At 38.4% G+C, this 19674-nt stretch overlaps 1 protein-coding gene across 6 annotated transcripts in view; it reads right to left on the reverse strand.

The window, feature by feature from the left end:
* Positions 1 to 19674, reverse strand: part of Enpp2 (ectonucleotide pyrophosphatase/phosphodiesterase 2) — a 123675-nt gene that overhangs the window by 39937 nt on the left and 64064 nt on the right. For all 6 annotated transcript variants that reach the window (XM_008837974.3, XM_008837972.3, XM_008837978.3 and 3 more), the window contains exons 9-11: positions 12272 to 12327; positions 7391 to 7456; positions 6547 to 6619 (exon numbers count right to left, since the gene is read on the reverse strand). In XM_008837974.3, coding sequence (XP_008836196.1) covers positions 6547 to 6619; positions 7391 to 7456; positions 12272 to 12327 — 195 coding nt within the window. The remainder of the gene's footprint in view (positions 1 to 6546; positions 6620 to 7390; positions 7457 to 12271; positions 12328 to 19674) is intronic.

Consider the following 19674-nt stretch of genomic DNA (forward strand, 5'->3'; position numbering starts at 1 on the left):
AAAAAAAAAAAGTGGCCAAGTGAGTCAAAAGCATAAAGACTTAAGATTAAAAATCACAATTTTCCCTGGGTAATGAACTAGAACAGCATTAATAAAATAGAATGCAGCCCATATTCCAAAGTCTTAGCTGTCAACTTCTGAGGACAACTGATTGTTAATAGAAGTTCTTCAAAGAAACAAACTACTCTTCCTCAAGCTGATTTTTCAAGCTGATTTTGAGGGAAATAAGAATCAATAAGAATCCTAACAAAAACCATTGAGTTTGTTCTATTTAAACTAATGAAATACAAAAGCTCAATTCTTTTCTGAGGAACATTAACAAAGTCTAAGAACAAATCCATCTCTCATTTTTGCTTCAGCAGGTGTCCTCAACGCAGGTGCTCCCTTGTACTTAGGATTCCCTTACCAGTCTCATCTGTGTGTAACAGAACAATTTTATAAGAACCCTCACATCAAACACTCGACAGTAGTTTAGATGAATCTTATAGCTTAGCTAGCAATCACACACTTGCAGCCAAGATAACCAAGATAAAGCAGAAGAGAACTAAGTATCACTTTTAATCAAATACATCATGGCATCTTCCATTAGAGTCTTCTTAGATGATTCAAGACCTTTCCTTATATTATTCCATCAGCAAAATGAAGTAGAGACCTTTTTCCTTCTTGACCGGAGTCAGTATTCCAAATCACAGTTGAACGTTTCAGATGTGCCACATAATCTGAAGGGACTAACAGATGCGAGACTAAGTGATATTTGCTCTGAGAAATTCATGCTGTCCACCAAGAGCTTTGTCTAGACAAAGACACATGAAATGCATAACACATGTCGCTCCTTGGCAATGCTATTTTCCTTTATTCAACAGGATAATGCAGGTAAAATCCAGAATCTACTTCTTAGAAATTAGTTTCAACAACCATAAATAAAAATCAACCACAGAGAACTCTGAAGGGTTTAGGAAAAGTAATAACCAAGGGCTCTTCTGAATGTAATGTTGAAAATAAATATTGCTCCTATCATTATGAGAAACATGTAATTCTACCTGCCTAGTTTTCTCTTTCCCTTCTTTTTCAGCTACTCCCTGTCTTAAGGCGTTTTCTGATCTCAGAAGGTCAGCATCACTGACACAAGTCAACATTTTCATTGAGTTCTAATCTACATTGTTTTTAAAGACACAGCCTAAAGACACTACCTTGTGAGAGTCTTCTCAAGAACCAGCACCACAAATCATTATGAGTTTTCTTTGCATGAGTGCAAGCAAAACAAATGCCCTGCTCAGCAATCACTCCATCCTCAATGAGAGCATCAGTCTGGGGTCCACTAACTTTAAAGAAAATAAGACTCCTTTTTGTTGTCATGCTGAAAGGTCAAGACATCTTCACATCAGTATTAACCTCTGAAGTACCAGATTGTCCTAGACTCAAAGCCAAAAACAATGCACCAATTTTCCTAAAACTTTCCCAGCCTATTTCAAACTAAGGCACCAAAGGAAACCTTCAACTCAGACCTGCCCGCCACAAAGCTTTGGAACAATAGATAAACTTACTTTGTCCTGACGAGATTCCGCTGCATAATGATCCATCCTATGTAATTTTCTTCTTCTTTTCTTTGGAGGAGCAACTGGTCTTTCCTGTCTCCTCTTAGGGGCAATTTTCCTCTTAGGTCTCTTAGCCGGAGTAAGAGGTGAGCCATAACTACTCTCCTGTACTGGCGGATAGAGATGTCTGCACTCAGAAGTCGTCTGTCCCTCTGGGTCAGATAGTAAAGCTCACACTTTCCCGTCTGGGGTCAGCAGAGTCTTAGAAAAATTAAGTCTCCTTAAGGGAGAACACATGGGGATGGAAGGTGATTCAGGGACCTCTCTGTAAAGAAGTCTCTTAAATGGGTGTCAATGTTGTCACAGCATCTTCGCTGAGGAGAGGGCATGATTTAAGAGGATCTAGTCATGTGTCTTTCATCTGAGAAGCTTGCTTGTAGGTACACCTGAAGGTGACACCAGACAAGTAAGTCCTTATTCCATAACTCGTGCACTGGGGACAGAAAGGTCTCTGTGTATAAAGCATTAGCTTATAACCAAACAGAATAATTATCACTTGATCACCTCAAGATAAGAATGAGGGTCATGTAGGTGGTTCTAACTCAGCAACTGATAGATTTCTATCTGTTCACACCACCAAATATATCATAACATTCTCAGCTTCCATTTTAAACAGAGGACAGAATGAAGCAAATGATAAGCAGTCCCCATCAGTCTTGAATATATTCATACAAATCAGGACTTTCAGCAGGTAAGAGGACTTTCTTTCCACGGACAAGTGAAGTTTCCAGTATGGAGGAAACTTACATAAACAGGACTATATTTTTAGAAATTCTCTTTGGAAATAAGGTAACGTGGAAAGTCCTTGATAACTCTTCGTCGTTGTGGAGAGATCAAGGCTCAACATAGACTCTTACTATGGGACGCCCCCTGTCGAGGGGATGGTATTGTTTAAAATCCAGACAGCAGTAACATCTGGTCATAAACTGAGTGCAGAACTCCCAGAGCTGGAGAAACACCAGCGCCTGATTTGCTGATCGTGCAAAGGTGAATTAAAGCAGCAAGCCCTGCTGTCTGCTAGCTACCTTATCTCTTGGCAGGACTGTTCCAACAGCCATTGGGATGCAGGCGGGCAGGAAGAGGAACAATGTTAGTGTATCCAAGGAGAATATCTGCCATGCGGTTGCACTCTTCCCAGGGGCAAGCGACTGCAAGGGTGCTTCTGTTTTCTGTCTCATCCTCTTCCTCCGGCAGAGGGATCAAAAGTTACAGCCCCATAGACTTTGGTTTGGTTTGCTTTGGTTTTAATATTTCTAGTTTTTAGGCAAATCTCCATGAGAAGAGCAAGAAAAGGAAAGGGTCTTTTTTCCATTTCATGGTCACAAGTACATTCTGCTAGCGCTCAAATCTGCCCATCAAACACTAGGCCATTTGCAAGACTTCAACATTTCAAAGACTCCCAAAGAGAGAACCCTTCCGATTGCAGGAGGTTAGAGGAGCAGAAGAAATGGAGTTGAAGCAAACTGAGTTTTCATCCAGTCGTTACAAAGGCATGTATTTCCTTCTTCAATGTTAGAAGTAGATGAAAGCTAAGTTTTCACTGACCAGCCATACTTTCAGCCGGAATTTAGAAATTTTAGCCTGAGGTTATTCAAAGAATGGAAGAGAGGGTGCAAATTTCCCTGCTTTTCAGAAGGATTCTGTACCATCTGAAGGTAGGGACCAGCCAGCCAAAGCTCTGCCTCGAGGCCCAAAAGAGCAGCCGAACAAGAGGTCACAGAAAAAGCATAGAAGATCAAACAGAAAAAGATTGTGCCCATAATCAAAAGCAAGCATATTTTTGAACATTCACCATTACACTACAAAACCAGGAGCAACACACCATTTCTTGAAACTATTAGCCCAATGTTAGGCCATCTCAGTTAACAGATTTTGAGACTCACCCTGAAAAACAAGTATACTCAAATATTAAGCAAATAAACCACAAACTTCAGTTAAATTCATCTTACTATGGCATAAAGCATTTTGCTAGATAGAATCGTTTCAATTAAATTTCGAATGCACGTTTTCTCATTACTTATAAAAACATGTATTACTGCTTTTAAAAATAATCTTTTACCTAGTGTGCATAATGTTCTCAAGTACATTAAAGATTTATGATGGTATACAGATACATATATATACATATATGTATATGATAAACAGGTATGTAAGTCAATTAAATCTATGATACAAGTAAGGTTTTGCTGACAGGCTTTGGTTTTATTTTAAAAGTATAAAATTGTTTTGCTTGGTATTAGTTCAAGCTTCTTAGAATCAGATGAGAAACAAGTGATATCTGAAAATGTTCTTTCTTTCATGAGAAGAATATGATTGCGCTATCAGATACTCTAAGGTATATAGTTAATAACATTTACACAGTAGATATGGGGCAAAACTCCAGCTTCCAGAAGTATTATTACTTTAAAAAATAATGTAAATAGTTATAGCTCTTAATACAAAAGTTCTATAGGAAAAAAAAATCAACTTCTATGTTTACAAGCAACTGTGGACACAGAAACCATCATTATACCTAATTGAAGCATGTTAGATCTTGATTCATTTAATCATTGCTCAGTACTTTTATTTATTTATTTATTTATTTATTATTTTTGAGACAGGATATCATTATGTAATCCTGGCTGATCTCAAACTCAACAATTATTAGCTATTGGTTTCTAGTTATTAGTTTCTAGTCCTTTAAAAAAAAATCACTGATCACTGAATTGATGTTAAAGCATTCAAAAATCCTTTTGACTTCTAGATCCTTTGCTGCCTTTGCTTAGACATGCCGTAATTTGTTCAAAAATGCTTAAATCAGAGATCTGCCTGCCTCTGCCTCTAAGTGTTACAATCAACAATTATTAGCTATTGGTTTCTAGTTATTAGTTTCTAGTCCTTTAAAAAAAAATCACTGATCACTGAATTGATGTTAAAGCATTCAAAAATCCTTTTGACTTCTAGATCCTTTGCTGCCTTTGCTTAGACATGCCGTAATTTGTTCAAAAATGCTTAAATCAGAGATCTGCCTGCCTCTGCCTCTAAGTGTTACAATTAAAGACATGTGCCACTATGCCCAACAATTTGTTTTTTACACAAAACACATCTATTTTCAATGATTAGTTGTAACTATACTACACATATAATAAATCCCAAGGTGTCCCTGGAAAAAAAACTTGCTGTTAAGCCACATGACTTAAGGTATAGGTATGTTATACTTTATGTATATTGTCAAAAGCCAGCTCTTGCAATAAAGATGGGGCTTCATATAGTTTGAACATAGCTGTAAATGGGTCGCTTTGCTTATCCCCTGGTCTTCAGGAAGGTTAGATGGCTCCATGGCAAGGTTTATGGTCTAGGACTCAGAAGGTCTGAGGTTCTATCTTAAGTCCTGTATTTACCAGCCAAGTTAAACATCCTCAAACCTCTCCAAGTACCAGCTTTAACTTTCAAAAAAATGGCAATATCAACACCAATTCCTGGGTAGCCTTTCAAAGAATATTATTCAAACAAAGTTGGACTTTTTAATAGAGCACATGGAACTGGTTAGGTGTTTAGTGTTTTTTTTTTAACACATTTTCATAAAATGTGGTTCCTTTTGTTCAGTTTAGATTAATTTCAAAGAAATTCATCCTAAAGATAAAACGCCTATCCCCACTTTGGTTTTCTTTCCTGGAAATAAGATTTGTGTTTCATGTATGCAGATGTTTATCTTGTTTTATCATTTGTGTTTCATAATCATGCAATAGTACTTAAACATCAAAGGAATGAAAAAGTCTCAGAGTTATACGACTTCCACAATTCAAGACCAACCATAAATGGTTTCACATACTTATCAGTTCCTAGTGCTTTAAAAAAAAAAAATCACTGACCACTGGATTGATGTTAAAGCACTCAGAAATCCTTATGGTTTCTATGTATTTGTTGCCTTTGTTTAGACACGCTGCAATTTGTTCAGGCGCTTAAATCGGGATACATGGTCTGTTTCTCCCACATTTTCTTATGCTGAACAGAGTGCAATAAATTAAAGCAGTTGTATTACCACAGATTGTGAGAGAATTGGAGGAAGTGCCCATCAATAAAGACTTTAAAAAGTAATTTGTTCATTTGAAATTAAGTTTTTCAATGTTATGTTGACCTCATCACCCCGTGAAGAAAGAAAACATTTAAAATATTAAAAATTTTAGATTTGCTGACTTTATCATATTTCTAATGATTTATGCTAAAATATTGGGAAGATTTCCATCTTAGACAAAGGAAAGACACAATAAACTGCAGCTATCCCAATCCCATTCCCTGAATATGAAGTTATCCTGGATTGTACCTTGTAATAACAGATTGTCTTCTTCTGAGATGGCTGAGGATTTGACAAGTATGTTTCCAAGCTTTGCTAGTCAGATTCCTCCAGGAAAGTATTTTCCCTCATTTAAGAACTCACTTAACCAGAGGGATGATAGACAGGGCTTCACTATTGAATGTGCCCATGGGTATCACAGTATGAATATTATATCAAAATACCCCATAAAAAAGTATCTCTACTATCCATAGGTCAGGTTACTCATTGGTACTAAGGCTACTGGAGCTGCTGAACTAACCTACCATTTATGAGCTATATAATCATTTTAAGGGGGTTACAATTCAGTTGTAATGTCTTGTATTAGAGGCTTCATCATAAGGTTCTTTCTGTCCTGTCCCACCAACCCTTCACCTTGTTATGCTGATGCCTGCAAAGCTGGAATTCACCCACCACCCCATTAACACCATGTTTAGGATATGTTTCTATATCAAAGCAATCTGAAATGAAGTTCCTGTAAAAGAAACAAGTACATTTAAGATTTTTAGATTATTTGACAATGTATAAACCTTCTCCATATGAAAACTCTCAGACTTTGTACAAATCCTGAAATGACATCCTGGAAATTAGGTAGCCTAGGGACATGGGTCTCATCAGGCAAGACAATAAACTACTAACCTCAGGGCCAAAGGGGCCATATTTGTGTCCAGAGAAATCAGGCTGCTCAGAATAGAAGGCATAAACTGAAGGCCTATGGGAAAATTAGAATCAGAATCAACCTAAGGCTACATAGAACAATACGTATCACACATTTTAAAAAGTCCTTCCAGGGAGTCCAGAGGCAGAAGGGACAGCAGGGGGAAGGGGGGCAAATTAAAGCAAAGTACAGTAACACCTATGTATGAAAATGCCATAGTGAAACACATCACTTTGAATGCTAACCTAAAATACACAATTTTTAAAAATTCTTCGCGTTTAGCCTCCCACCCACTGGTAGTATTACCATGGAAGACTTTTACTCTCTATCACTTCCACACCCATCATGCTCCACACTGCGCCCACTGTGGTAACTACCCGGTACCACTTCAAGGCATCAAATGCCACAATGGAAAATTTGGACATTACTCAGGACTTTGATCCTCAAGATAAAGGAGCCCAGTGATCATTCCCACAGGCCACATAACCTGCAGCCTGAGAGAAGACTATCTCCATTCAAGGGAAAAGCCATTCTTCATGCCTCTCAATCCTTGAGATGCTGATAATTCCTTTATCAAAGCCAATAACTCATTTCAGGTCTGCTGAAGTCTCCAGGATTAACAGCTGGAGTAATCCATCTAATTAAACAGTCCCCAATAATACAAGCCTTCTTAAGGAAATAAAGCTTAAGGCTAATAACCACAAAACTTGAATAACACCAGTCCTTGGCTATGCTGCTATTCAACAGTCCATCTTGTGTTTTACAGAACACTAGCCCAAGATGGAAATGTACTGGAGAAAGGAGAGAGGAGCAGAGAACAAATACCTCTCATTGTCTGGCAGTGAAAGCCACTGTAGAATGGTTAGGATTCTCCGCTCATGAGGGATGCTCCTGTAGGGGTGGAAAAGCAAAGCAAATCCTTAGATTGCATTTCCACAAACTCAAGCCTGATGAGCACTTACTCTTGCACCCAGGCCAAAGCTCTCTATTCTCCACCATCTGTTTCCACTTCATTGTAGTGAAGGGACCTCCTTGGAATTAAGTATTTAAACTTCCATTTCCATTTGCAACCTATTACATTACTCAACCCCTTCTATGGAAGACTAGACTGGAAACTCTGATTCATGGTCAAATGAGGAACCTGTCTTCCTGATCAGAAACCCTTCTTACAGGGAAATAAGACCCTGGCTTAAAAACATTGCTGTTTAATGGGTCAAACTTTTTGCTGGGGCATAAGAGAAAAGAGAGCTTCCATCATCCACCTCTTGCTGGCAATATAAGTTCTGTTGATCTCTAAGCCTCTTGGCCTCTCTCAATTTGCTCTTCAGGAAGATAAAGATAACAGCAAAGCCTGACATACTTCCAGTTTTAAGGATGAAATGAAACACGGCAAGGAAAGGACGGGAATGGTGTCTAATAAGAAATCTTATTAATGAGCATAGATATCCTTCTGCCTAAGATTGAAACATTACCTAAAAGTTCCTCCTCTACAAAATGGGTTAGTGAATGTAGTCTTGAAATTCTCTTAAAAATCTATCAAGCATAGGCACATATAATTATAGACTGACCAAAAGGGTATAATCTTCATTCACAATGGCTCTTATGTTCAAGTTCTCATTCCTCTGTTCAAATATAATTACCCTAAGCCTGGCACTGGCTCTGGGAGCTCTTGGCTGACATAGGACAGCATCCTCGCTGAGTTGTGTTAGGATGCTCACAGCTAAGCAACATCTTGACATGGAAGAAAATAGCTTATTCTTTCCTAATGAGGAACACAAAATGCTTTTCTAGTCTCCCATCTAAGATTGGGCCCTAGAGGAGGTTCACGGTCAATCTAAACTAAAACACAAGCTTGACTGTGGTAAGGAAAAATTATTGGATGGACCATTTAAATTTTTATTCTTGGGGAATATGAGAAAGAAGGCTAGGAGAAAGATAAATCCTTGTAACCATGGTAAGTGGCTAGGGTTGGACAGCCTCTTCCTACAAGCACCATCCACCCCACTAGCTCTACCTAGCTCTCTTCTCAGGATTGGCCACCTATCTGGAATCCTTTCTGTCCAGAGCTATCTACAAGACTAGAGCATCATGTTTACTATAAAATAAATCATGCTGTAAACAATATTCCAAAAGCATTGAATAAATGTGGTCCTGTTTACTGCGTCCTATAATTCAGTTAGAAATAGACTAAGCAAAGTCAGTTAATCACTTAAAGAATTTAATTCTTCAGACTTAGAAATCCTTTGTATCTGAACAAAATAATTATAATTGCATATTTTGAATTCTTTCCTAACTTATAAAGTAAGTCAATGCCTTTTATATTACCTTATTCCTCTACCACCTAGAAAGCTGCTTTGCTTTGTCTGAGTGTTGTTATGCCACAGATATGGACTCTGATGAACCCATTCCTGACACTGATGGGGAAGAACAAGCTAGAAGAATTTGTGTCAAGCTCAGAATGCTCATCCTTTAAAAACAATAGAGAATCAAAATTATAAGCTTTGGGGCCAGAACAATAGAGAATCAAAATTATAAGCTTTGGGGCCAGAATGTTTGGGTTTGAATCCTAATTCCTATAAGCATGGATGATGAGACTTTGGCAAGTTACCTAATCTTTTGATGTCCCTGCAAAATGGTGGTAGCAGTACCCTTCACAGGTTTGTTAGAAGGAATCAAAGAGATAATACATATTTTTAAAAAGTGCTTTAAAACAGTGCCTGGTGCAAAGAAAGGGTTTAGAAAAATGGTAGTTTCAGAAGACTTGCACGAGATCAAGCCAACTAACATTCTGCCATGCAGTGTGAGCCCCCCTACCCCTAACTAAGGAACTATTGACAGTTGATGGCTTCTGAGAGAAGAGTCTGTTTTCTTTAAAGATACCACCTCCTGGTAGATTGACCACACTCCAGTGGATGGTCACATGAATGAATATATGTGCAGCACAAATTGGACGCCATGGTTTTTTTTAAAGGACAGGGGATTTAGAGGGGGTAGGGGCAGGGAAATGGGGCCTGGATACGGTGGGAGTTAGAGGGGAGAGTGGAGGTTGAATATGATAAGAATACAGTGTATGAAATTCTCAAAGAATTAATAAAAACTTTAAAATGCCAGTTTTTATAATCAGGTACTGGCTTCATAGGTCTACAGAGAGTAAACATTCATGCATGAAATGTATATTAAAGGTATATTGTGATCATGGCCTGTGTGTAACACAAAGATACAAGATATTCCCACAAAAAGACTGATGAGGGATTTGTCTTCCTCTACCTGGGAAGGAAAAACAAATGATTATTTTATCAATTCTTGGGTAGAGGCTCTCTCTCTCTCTCTCTCTCTCTCTCTCTCTCTCTCTATACTGTTGTATATGCTACAATGAAGATTCTGGAGGTCTGATAGTCCACCTTAAGTGTGGCCTTGAGTAGAACATTCAACAACTCTATGTCTTAATTTATTCTAATCCTGTAAATAGGGAGTCAAACAAGGTGGTCTCTGAAGTTTTCTAAGTGTTCTGGAAATAATCTCACAGATCAAAACAATTTATTAATGTCTCGATACAGTGCTAAGATAGCACACACAAAAAAAATCTGACCAAGGGAAGGAAGTCTCCAAGCAGCAAGGAAAATAGGACACGCATTACTGTCTTCACCACTACTGACTGATGCAGAATTAATCTTGAGATCGACCAAGTACACCAGCCATCGTCACAAAAGAAAACTAAAGGGAAAATAGAAAATAAAGGACTAAATGAAGTATTTAGTGGTAAAGGGGACACACTGTTCAGTGTTTAAAGATACAAGGAGAATAAGAAAACACATGCCATTCATCAGCGGTTCCTAGGTACCAAAGACCCAACTAAAGCACTTTATGTAAGTTAACTCATTCTATCTCCACAACACCCTTATTAAAGTTCCTATTTAAAGATGAGGACATTGATTTGTTGAGATTAATTCACATGCCCAAGGTCAGTGCCTCATAAGCAGCATAGCTGGCATGACACTCAATCCAAACACTCACATAATAGGAATTGCTGCCTCCCAAAATGGATTGACACAAGAATAAAATGGAATGTCAGCTGGGGGTGATTTTGGAAGGAACTACTAACATTTAAGAAGCAAGGATATAATTCTAGACTGCAATATAGTACCATGCTACAAAGATGGTCTGTAAAACCCAATCTATGGTTTGAGTCTGGTTTTATTTAAATGTAAAATTTTTCAGAATAGGCTATATGTAGATTCTCTTGATATATATTCCCTGTAAGAACTAGAAGTCTGATCATGTTTTATAAAGTTATAAAAAGCTTCAAAGGGTTGGAGGCTGGAGGCGAATGAATCCAACTCACTTCCAGTGAATAGAGATAAAAGAATTAGCTAGAGAAGTGGAGCAAGGCTACAGACATCTTTGGTGCACACAAAAGCCACCTTCTTATAAGTGGTTTCAAATGGGTGGAGAAAATTGTCATTCAAAGCCAGAACACTGGGCCTTTTCAAGGAAGTTTTGCAGCAGTTTCAGGGGGGTAAGGGTGCAGACTAAGTATTAATTATGTTGTTGGCTCCTCTCCATTCTGCTGGACAAATGAGTTGCAGAGCAGTAGGAATCCCTTCCCTCAGAAACTGTGAGAGCCAAGGGTTAAATGGAGATGTGGAAGATTAAATTAGTAAATCAACATGCCACTTAGGCTAAACAGTGTCAGTTCTAGCATACCCATGCTTACTTCTCAACTCAGAGAGCTCTTTGAAAGAGAAAAGAAAAGGTACTGTTAAAGGGACACTGTCTTCACTTCAGATCACCCAAACCAGTTCAGCTGAGTCCCTGAAATCAGAAAGGGGCTACTTCTATTCTTGAATTTGGAGAAATCAGAAAGCATCGTTCAGAATTAACTGGAAACTGTCTCAGCACACTACTATTACAGAATACTCAAATTTTTTGCTAAAGCGTAAAAGGCAAATATAGAAACAGCTTTAGGTGATTTGTTTTTAAAAGGGTGGAAAGAATATCACATTGGAAACGAAATCCCCCATGAAAGTTGAAACAGATCCTTTTTCTTACTAAGGAACCTTAATAATAATCAACATGTTGACAATTTTATTAGCTAAATTTTATCTTAAGGCTTGGCAATGTTAACTACTAGTCTCCCATCACCCCTGCAGGGGTGAGCAATCCCATTTTCTTACTGGAAGCTGGGTGGGAAAATGGAGCCCTGCCCCCCGGCCCCCGCTCTCCTGAGTAGAACTTCCAAGCTGTAGACCATTCCATCAGTTTCCCAGCTGCCTGAGACCACACTAAGTATTTAAAGCTGGAACCAAAATAAGTGTAGTATGTTCTAACATATTTACAGAGGATGAAAGTGCAAACTATAGCAATACTCTAAAGAGCAAGATACATTCCTGGGTAGTAAGTTACCAAAATCCTACAAAGACAGATAAAAGATCTAATAGACTGGTAAAAGAGAAAGATCTTCCTTACCTAAGAGATGGAGAAAAGGAGAGGTGGAGGAGGAAGGAAGGGTGAAAAGAGGGGCAAGAAGGAAGGGGAAAGGACCTCCAGAAAAACAAATACCGGGAAAGTTGTTCTTGAATCAACAAATACTCATAACTTCGATACATTTACATTTAGAGGAAATGAAATCAGTTGACTGAATTGATGTTTCATAAACTAAATCATAATTGCAATTTTACAAATATTAACAAAATAAAGGTAACTTACACAGACCAAAAGAATGTTCCAGCTCTCACCCCTTGCTTGGTGGCTGTAATCCATAGCTAATGAGGAAAAGATAAGAGGCTTATAATATGTTTTGAGTTCTGGTCAAAGGAAAGAAAGGACTAAAACATATTAGATCTGATATCTTATACTCATGCTCCACCATAAATTTCACATTATTTGCAACCATTTTTTTCACATCTGGAAGTCAGACTCATTATTTCCCTAAATTTTTTAATACTCTTTTCTGCAGAAGCTCTCAAGAACTTTCCTGTGATTCTGCTGACTTTTTAAAAATATATTTCACCTCAAAAGTCTCTCTTCTATACCTGTCTTTTCTGACAAGTGGAGCATTTCACTCATGTGGCAGAATTCTGCTCATCAAAGGACTCAGGAATAAACCATATGTTTCCTTTACTACTGAAAGCTTTCCAGAGCAGAGCCCCAGTTTGGCACCCAGATGTCAGAATCTTTAAATCTAGCTTTTCACAATTGACTTTAAACTAGATGGAAGAGAAAAAGAACTTAAAAGGGTACTTTTTAATCCAGTTTTTTTATTCATTTTTTTCTTAAGTAAATGGAGTTTTAAGGAAAAGTTTCTATTAGATAAATGAAGCAGTTCATGACGGCTTTTAAAATATTCTCTACAAATCAACCATTGGTATATGCCTGTAATCCCAGTACGAGGGAGGCTGAGGCAGGAAGATCAGCCTGAACGAAATAATGATAGCCTATCTAAAGAACAACAAAAACTTTCTAGCTCATGCTAAGAGGTAAAAGATAGAGTTTAGACTACAGGTTAAACCTTAAGCCTGGACCTTAAGCCTTGCTTCTGTCACTTAACAGCTGCATGCTCCTCCAGAAAGTTGTTTAATCTCTTCATGCTCCAATTTCCTTCACAATGTAGATTGTATCTTCTAATACATAGGATGATTCTGTACTTTAATGAGCTAACACATTTAAAATTCTTAAATCAGTGTTTTAGCATTTGGTAAACAGTTTCAGTTTTTTATTATTACATATTAGTGGAAACCAATGGAATCTAGTTATTCCAGGAGCATTAAAAACAGCTTATGACGGCAAGTTTCCTATTGAACAGAAGTTTGTGGGAAGAACCTCTCTCAAAAGAAGAGAATGGCAATAAAAGAAGGGACAATGCAGTCTGTTGTGAGACCAAAGCAAAAGTGTGGCCTGTCAGTATTCTGTTTTCATTGCCTCCAGATTTGGGGAGTATTTCATGACTCCAGTGGAAATCTTTGTTTTATTTATTTTTTTATTTGTTTGTTTGTTGTGGAAACATGTAACTGGGAAGCATGGGGGATCTGAGACTGCCGTATGAGTACGAGATGCCTGGCTTAAAATTTTCTGAAAGGATGCCAAAGTCTGTTGGAACATCTAGAAATCTCCACTTCAAAAAAATCAAAACTGGAGCTGGAGAGACGGCTCAGCGGTTAAGAGCACTGACTGCTCTTGCAGAGGACCCAGGTTTGGTTCCCAGAACCCACATGGCAACTAACAACCATCCATAACTCCAGTTCCAGGGGATCCAATGCCCTCTTCTGTCCTCTGTGAGCACTGCACAACATGGGTGCACTTACATACATGCAGGCATAACATATACATGAAATAAAAACAAATAAGTCAAAAAACATTTTTTTAAATCACAGCTATTGAAAGTTCATCATATTGTCATCTTATGTTTTGTTAAATGGACATTGCTTTTGGAAATGTATGGTGTGTTGTTTAGGGATTAGTTAATTGTCTAGATTTCAAAAACTGGATTTCTAATATATTCTAAGAAATTGCAGTACCATTTTGATTAGTCTCAATGTTTTCAGGCCTTGAGATAAATTTTGACTACATGATTTAAAAAAAAATCACAGCTATTGCAACTAACAAAGACATGAAGCAGGAGAGCATCTAGTGCCTTCCAGATTTGTGGGGTTCTGAGATGCCAGTGAGCTGGAGGGAGGCGTCCTCACCTCTTTTACGTCATTCATTAATTCATTCATTCATTAATTCATTCATTCATTCATGTATTCATTGAGCCTGGATATTGGTTCTCTGGAATAGCTCAGGAGTTAGGAGTCTCAGATTGCTCTAAGTGTCTCCCCTTAGTTTGGTTGACAGCACCCTTTCACTTTATGGGCAAACATGCCCCAACCAGGACTTATACTGTGTCCTGGACTTTCATTCATCCTTGCTCTACCACTTCTACCAACAGAACATAATGCTCAAACAAACTGCCACTTTGTGCCTACTTCAAAACTATGCCAGATCCTAACAGAGGCCAGTTTCTTTTAATATGGAACCTATTTTTATACTTACCTTATTTCCAATGACACAAACTCCCTAGGTTCATATCCAAACAACTTCCTGGAAAAGTTAGCACCTTGCTATTTCCAAGGAAACTATACCAGGCAATAAATATTTGACATATATGAAATATAGATCAATCTAGGCCTTGCTAGAGGAAAAAAATGTAATGCAAACTTCTCAAATGGTGACCTACATTTTCCAAAATTATATTGTAGAGCTTACACTGATGTTGGTATTATCTGAGCAATGGGAAGCCCTAGGAATAACTTTTAGCTCAGGTAAGAACTAAAAGCCCACGAGACGTTTTTGCAGAGCTAAAAAGAGTCATATGCATTGTGAGGATGTCCAGGTAACCATGGTAAAATTATTCTGCTGGCCTCTCTGAAGAGCAGGAAGGAGGACTGGACTCCTGGGGTAGATTGCTGAAAGGAGCTGCTCAGGTACCCGGCCTGGCCCAGCTCCTTCCTGCCAAGGAAGTTCAACTGACCAAGCCAGGTCGCCAGCTGGCTGTCTTCACATATTACACTTTCATAAATTCCTTGCCACTGTCCCAGCCCAGGATACTCCTGAACGAACTGGAGCCCATTAATACATGATATTAAAGAATTTGCAGTAAATTATTTATACCAAAGGTAAAAATCAGAATCATTTTGTTTTGTTTTGTTTTGTTTTGTTTTATGAGACAGGGTCACCTGTAGTCTAGTCCAGCCTCAAACTCATTACAAGCTGAAGATCTATGTTCCTCCTCCTGTCCTCTGCTTCCCAAATGCTAGTAGGATAACCGATACACACCATTAGAATCGTTTTTCTTTATATTTTTCTATGCTTCCCATAAATTAACTGTTGATGACATACTTATAATCCAATTAAAAAAAACAAACCTAGAAAGTAAACTATGAAGACAATTTGAAAATCAAGCAGTGTGTTTCTAGCCAGGCATAGTATCGTGCATCCATAATCCAGGCACGTGGGAGGCTGAGACAGAAGGATTACAAGTTTGAGGTCAGCCTTTCTCAAAACTAAAAACCAAAAAAAAAGTGTCTTTTTCTGAAAAAACAAGCAAGAAAATTCTCCCTCTTTCTTAGTAGATAACATATTCCTATGTTTTCTTTTAAAAAAAAAATAGGGACTTGATCAGAAGAAAAAAAATATGAACAAGTAACAGAGAATATATGAAATTAAAAAGTACATTTACTCATGTAAGCAATCCTAATTAAACTCAGTGGGTCCCAGAAAAAGGCATGAAAACAGGAGGGGGACTAATAGGAAAGAGACATGGATAGTCTCACTGTGAAAGAATGCCATATTTGAGTAAGTCGGTGAGGACATTTTCACACAATAACACATTCAGAAAAATTCCTTTTTAATATTGTGAAGTTAAAACACAATAATCTAAAACAATAGAATCTTGGCACTGTCAAGGTTTAGCAAATCTACAAGAATGAAACAGGCAGGGCTTTCTTAGGTAGCATCATAAGCTGCTGTCAGAGCTGTTCTAGAAGTCATCTGTGTATCTTACATTTCAGGGCTCAGGATTTTATAATTACCAAAATTAAAAATCACTCAAATGATGGCTGAAAAGAGAAGAATGAAAGCAGCCCTCCAGTCATAAAAATGAGGAAGAGACGTGTCCCTGGCTCCTTGTTAATTCAGAGAAATAGAAGCTGATTTTCCTAAATTTGACTGCAAGCATACATTTCCTCAGAAGTTGTTGTTTTTAAAAAAGAAAGTTAAACAAATAAGCTAAGATAATCCTGACTGAACTTGGACTTCATGATTTCAATCTTCATAACTCGCCATTGCTTTTTATCTAGAAGTCCAACTTTTAACATTTGTGCCCCAAGGTGCTTTACTTGAAAAAGCAAAAAACTGGAATATGATTGAATCTTCTTGTGGCATTGCCAGGAATAAAGCTTCCTCACCGGGTGTCAAATGTGAAATTCAACACTTTCTCCGGTTAAGTAAAGTATATGGCTATGGGAAAAGGGACGTTTTGAAAAAGAAAATAAGCAAAAACATAGTTATCAAAGACATAAACTTACAACTGTAGTCTTTTTGTCAATTCTTTGCAGGAAATTGTCCTTTGTAGTGAAAGCCACAGAGCTAGGGTGATTATAGTTCTGAGAGAGTAGAGGGACCCATAGAGCCCTGCCTTCAGCAGAAGTGGATCAGCCACTGAAAACCAGGAGGTAATAGGATATGTGGGGTCAGGGATGCAGCAAGATCGACTGTGGACCATCCTGCTGCACTCCAGCTGGCTATGGCCAGTGGCAGGCAAGTGACAGAACTGGTGATATGTGACCATGTAGCTGCCAACACTAAGAGGATGGATCCCCGTTCTTTTACTGAACTTTTTCCCCATACAGCTGATGTAACCCAGGAAAGCACTATATCACTGGGTTATAGCCACAGTCTTCTTTTTACTTTTTATTCTGAGACAGGGTCTCATGAAGTTGTCCAGGCTCATCTTGAACTTGTGATCCTCCACCTCAACCTCCCAAGTAGCTAGATTTACAGGCCCATGCTACCGGGCCCAAGTTACTGGGCCTAGCTTTGGACCCTTGTTCTTAAGGACAAGTTACCCTAGAAACACAGGTAAAACCCACCTCAAAATGAAGTGCCCAGCAGGCAACTCCAAGCACAGTCATGGAGCGTCAACTAAACTAGGCATCCAATTCAGTCCTTAGATTAGGAAGTAAATAAGCCAGTCTTTACCCTCATGGGACCAACAGACCAAAGCAGTCATGTAAAAGCCAATTTCAAAGGGAGACGGTTCAATATATGATAGGGAAAAAAAGAGAAAAGGCAGGGTGATCTGGCTTAGCCAAGGCTAGAAGAGCTGAAGGCAGGTTGCTGCAAACAAATACTCCAACTTAAAGTTGGAGCAGAATTAAGAGGCTGTTAGACAAAGAAACACTTCCTAAGTACCTCAAAGTGAGCAAAGGGGCAGAGCTCATCCTGACTAAGTCATTAAGATATCAGACAAAGAGCAGCTGGGACTATGCTTATGACAGAGCTCATGCTAGGCATGCACAAGACCCTTGGGAGGTTGCTCGGAAACAGCAATGAAGGTTTGGTAGAAAGAGGAGAAAAGTGTTGATCAGTAGTACTGTATGAAAAAGAAAACATAAAGTTGTCTTTAATCAAAGATAGCGCTTTGCTATGCCCCTGCTGGGATAATAAAACACACAAGAAAGGAAAACAACCTGTACTTCCCATCAAGCCAATCCCTCCAGCCTGGAAAGTCACCCCCAGGCTACTGAGCAGTCTTTCTTCGCTGTCTCTTTCTGGAAGGTGCCATCTTCCCTCATTTTGCCCTGCTATTCATTCTCTAGGATGGTCCCTGCCCCACCCATAGGGACAGGAGGCAATTCCAGGCCAAGCACTGTGAGAAGTGATGGGAAGATAATCCGCTCCTCCTGAAAACACGCAGCAACTCGGACGTCAGAGGATTCAAATCAGGAGGGAGGCTGGTTTCTCAAATCTGCACCTTTAGTCAGTCCCTTGAAGTCTCATACACTCACATGTCCAAGAGTCCAAATCTAAACTGAGCATGGACAGGCCCCACTGCACCTTCCGTCAGAAGTTACAGGACTATATTAAGGCAGTTTTAAAGAAGGACTCCATTAAAATATATATAAGAAATGCAACATCATGAGGCTCATGATAACTTCTAACAGCACTTTCCAAAGATGAACAGATCAAAAGCAGACTCAATTTTGTGAGAGTGAACAGATTTTTTAAAAGATATAATTAAGTTAAAGAAATTATTTTTGAAAACTTAGGGGGAATATTCAAAATTTCAGATAAGCACTGCCCAAATCTTCATCCCGTCTATTAGGTTTTAGACAGACAGGGATAAGAAGTGGCTCTTAGTCATTTCATCTGGTCTCTGTATTATTTAGTCAAATGTCTTGCATGGTTCCATCATTTAGTAAAAATAAATTGAATTACATTGAATTACCAGTCTAAGATTTTTATAACTATTTTCTCTACTCAAATTATGTTTTCACTGGTGACCTTATAAAATGTACAAGACCCTAAGAGGTTTGCATCCATGCATCAGGGATGTTTATAAATATTTTCTTATAGTACTTACTGCTTCATTTGAGTGTCTTAGACTGTTGTTTCTGCTTGTATACTCTTTAGATGGGTCAGATTTCAGTAAAATGAGTTTTTTAATTATAGCTATGATGGTCCTTAGAATTCTCAGTGGTGCCCGTCTTGATCAAGATGATAGACAGAAACACAAATCAGTTTCACTGCAAATCTTGGTGAGCATTAGGAGACTTGGTCAAATGTGTCAGTTGAGAGTTGGTGAGGAAGTGCTCCAACAGAGCAGAACAGAGACTTTACTTCATGGGACAGGTCAGCAGATTCCCTCTGCTTGGTATCTGCAGAAGTTAATGAATATGTGGACTCTTCTGCCTCTGAGTCATGGCAACCCAGAGGAAACCTAATGTCAACACCACCAAGCATAAGCTGAACCAATTAGATAAAATTACCATTTATCTCCATATTCTTTGTGGTTCCTCTGGCAAGTTGGTTTCCAATATCAGATTATTAGCAAAGACCACTTATCAACAGCCTGATAGAGCTCATGTTTCTGTCATTTATTTACTCATAAAATATTCCTCTATCATAAACTTGGTAAAATCCACCCTGTCAACAAATTTCACTGTGATCACAACCTAGGTCATCACAGACTTCTGGGAGTCCAGCCTGAATAAAAACAGCAAAATCAGAACTCTATTATAAAGAACCTTTTTCTGCAGGCATACAGAAAGCCTGTCAGTATTTATTTTTTAAAAATAAGAGACCCACATTTATGCTTGCATATGATTTACCTATTAAGCAAGATGAATATTTTGATCACAAATGTCCTTCTCTACAAAAGTGATTATCTAATGAAAATGTCTGTTGTTTATATTCCCTATTCTGCTCCTGTATCACAGCAAACATTTCCAGGTTCAAGACCATCTCATGGTGGCTTTGTGGAATGAGTGAAGACTGCCCTCCTCTCACACCTGGGCAGACTGCAGAGGACTCCCAGGCTTCCTCCCTGACTGGTGCTCCACAGAGCTACT

Source organism: Nannospalax galili, unplaced genomic scaffold (assembly GCF_000622305.1).
Source record: "Nannospalax galili isolate Female #2095 unplaced genomic scaffold, S.galili_v1.0 scaffold17, whole genome shotgun sequence".
Lineage (NCBI taxonomy): Eukaryota > Metazoa > Chordata > Mammalia > Rodentia > Spalacidae > Nannospalax > Nannospalax galili.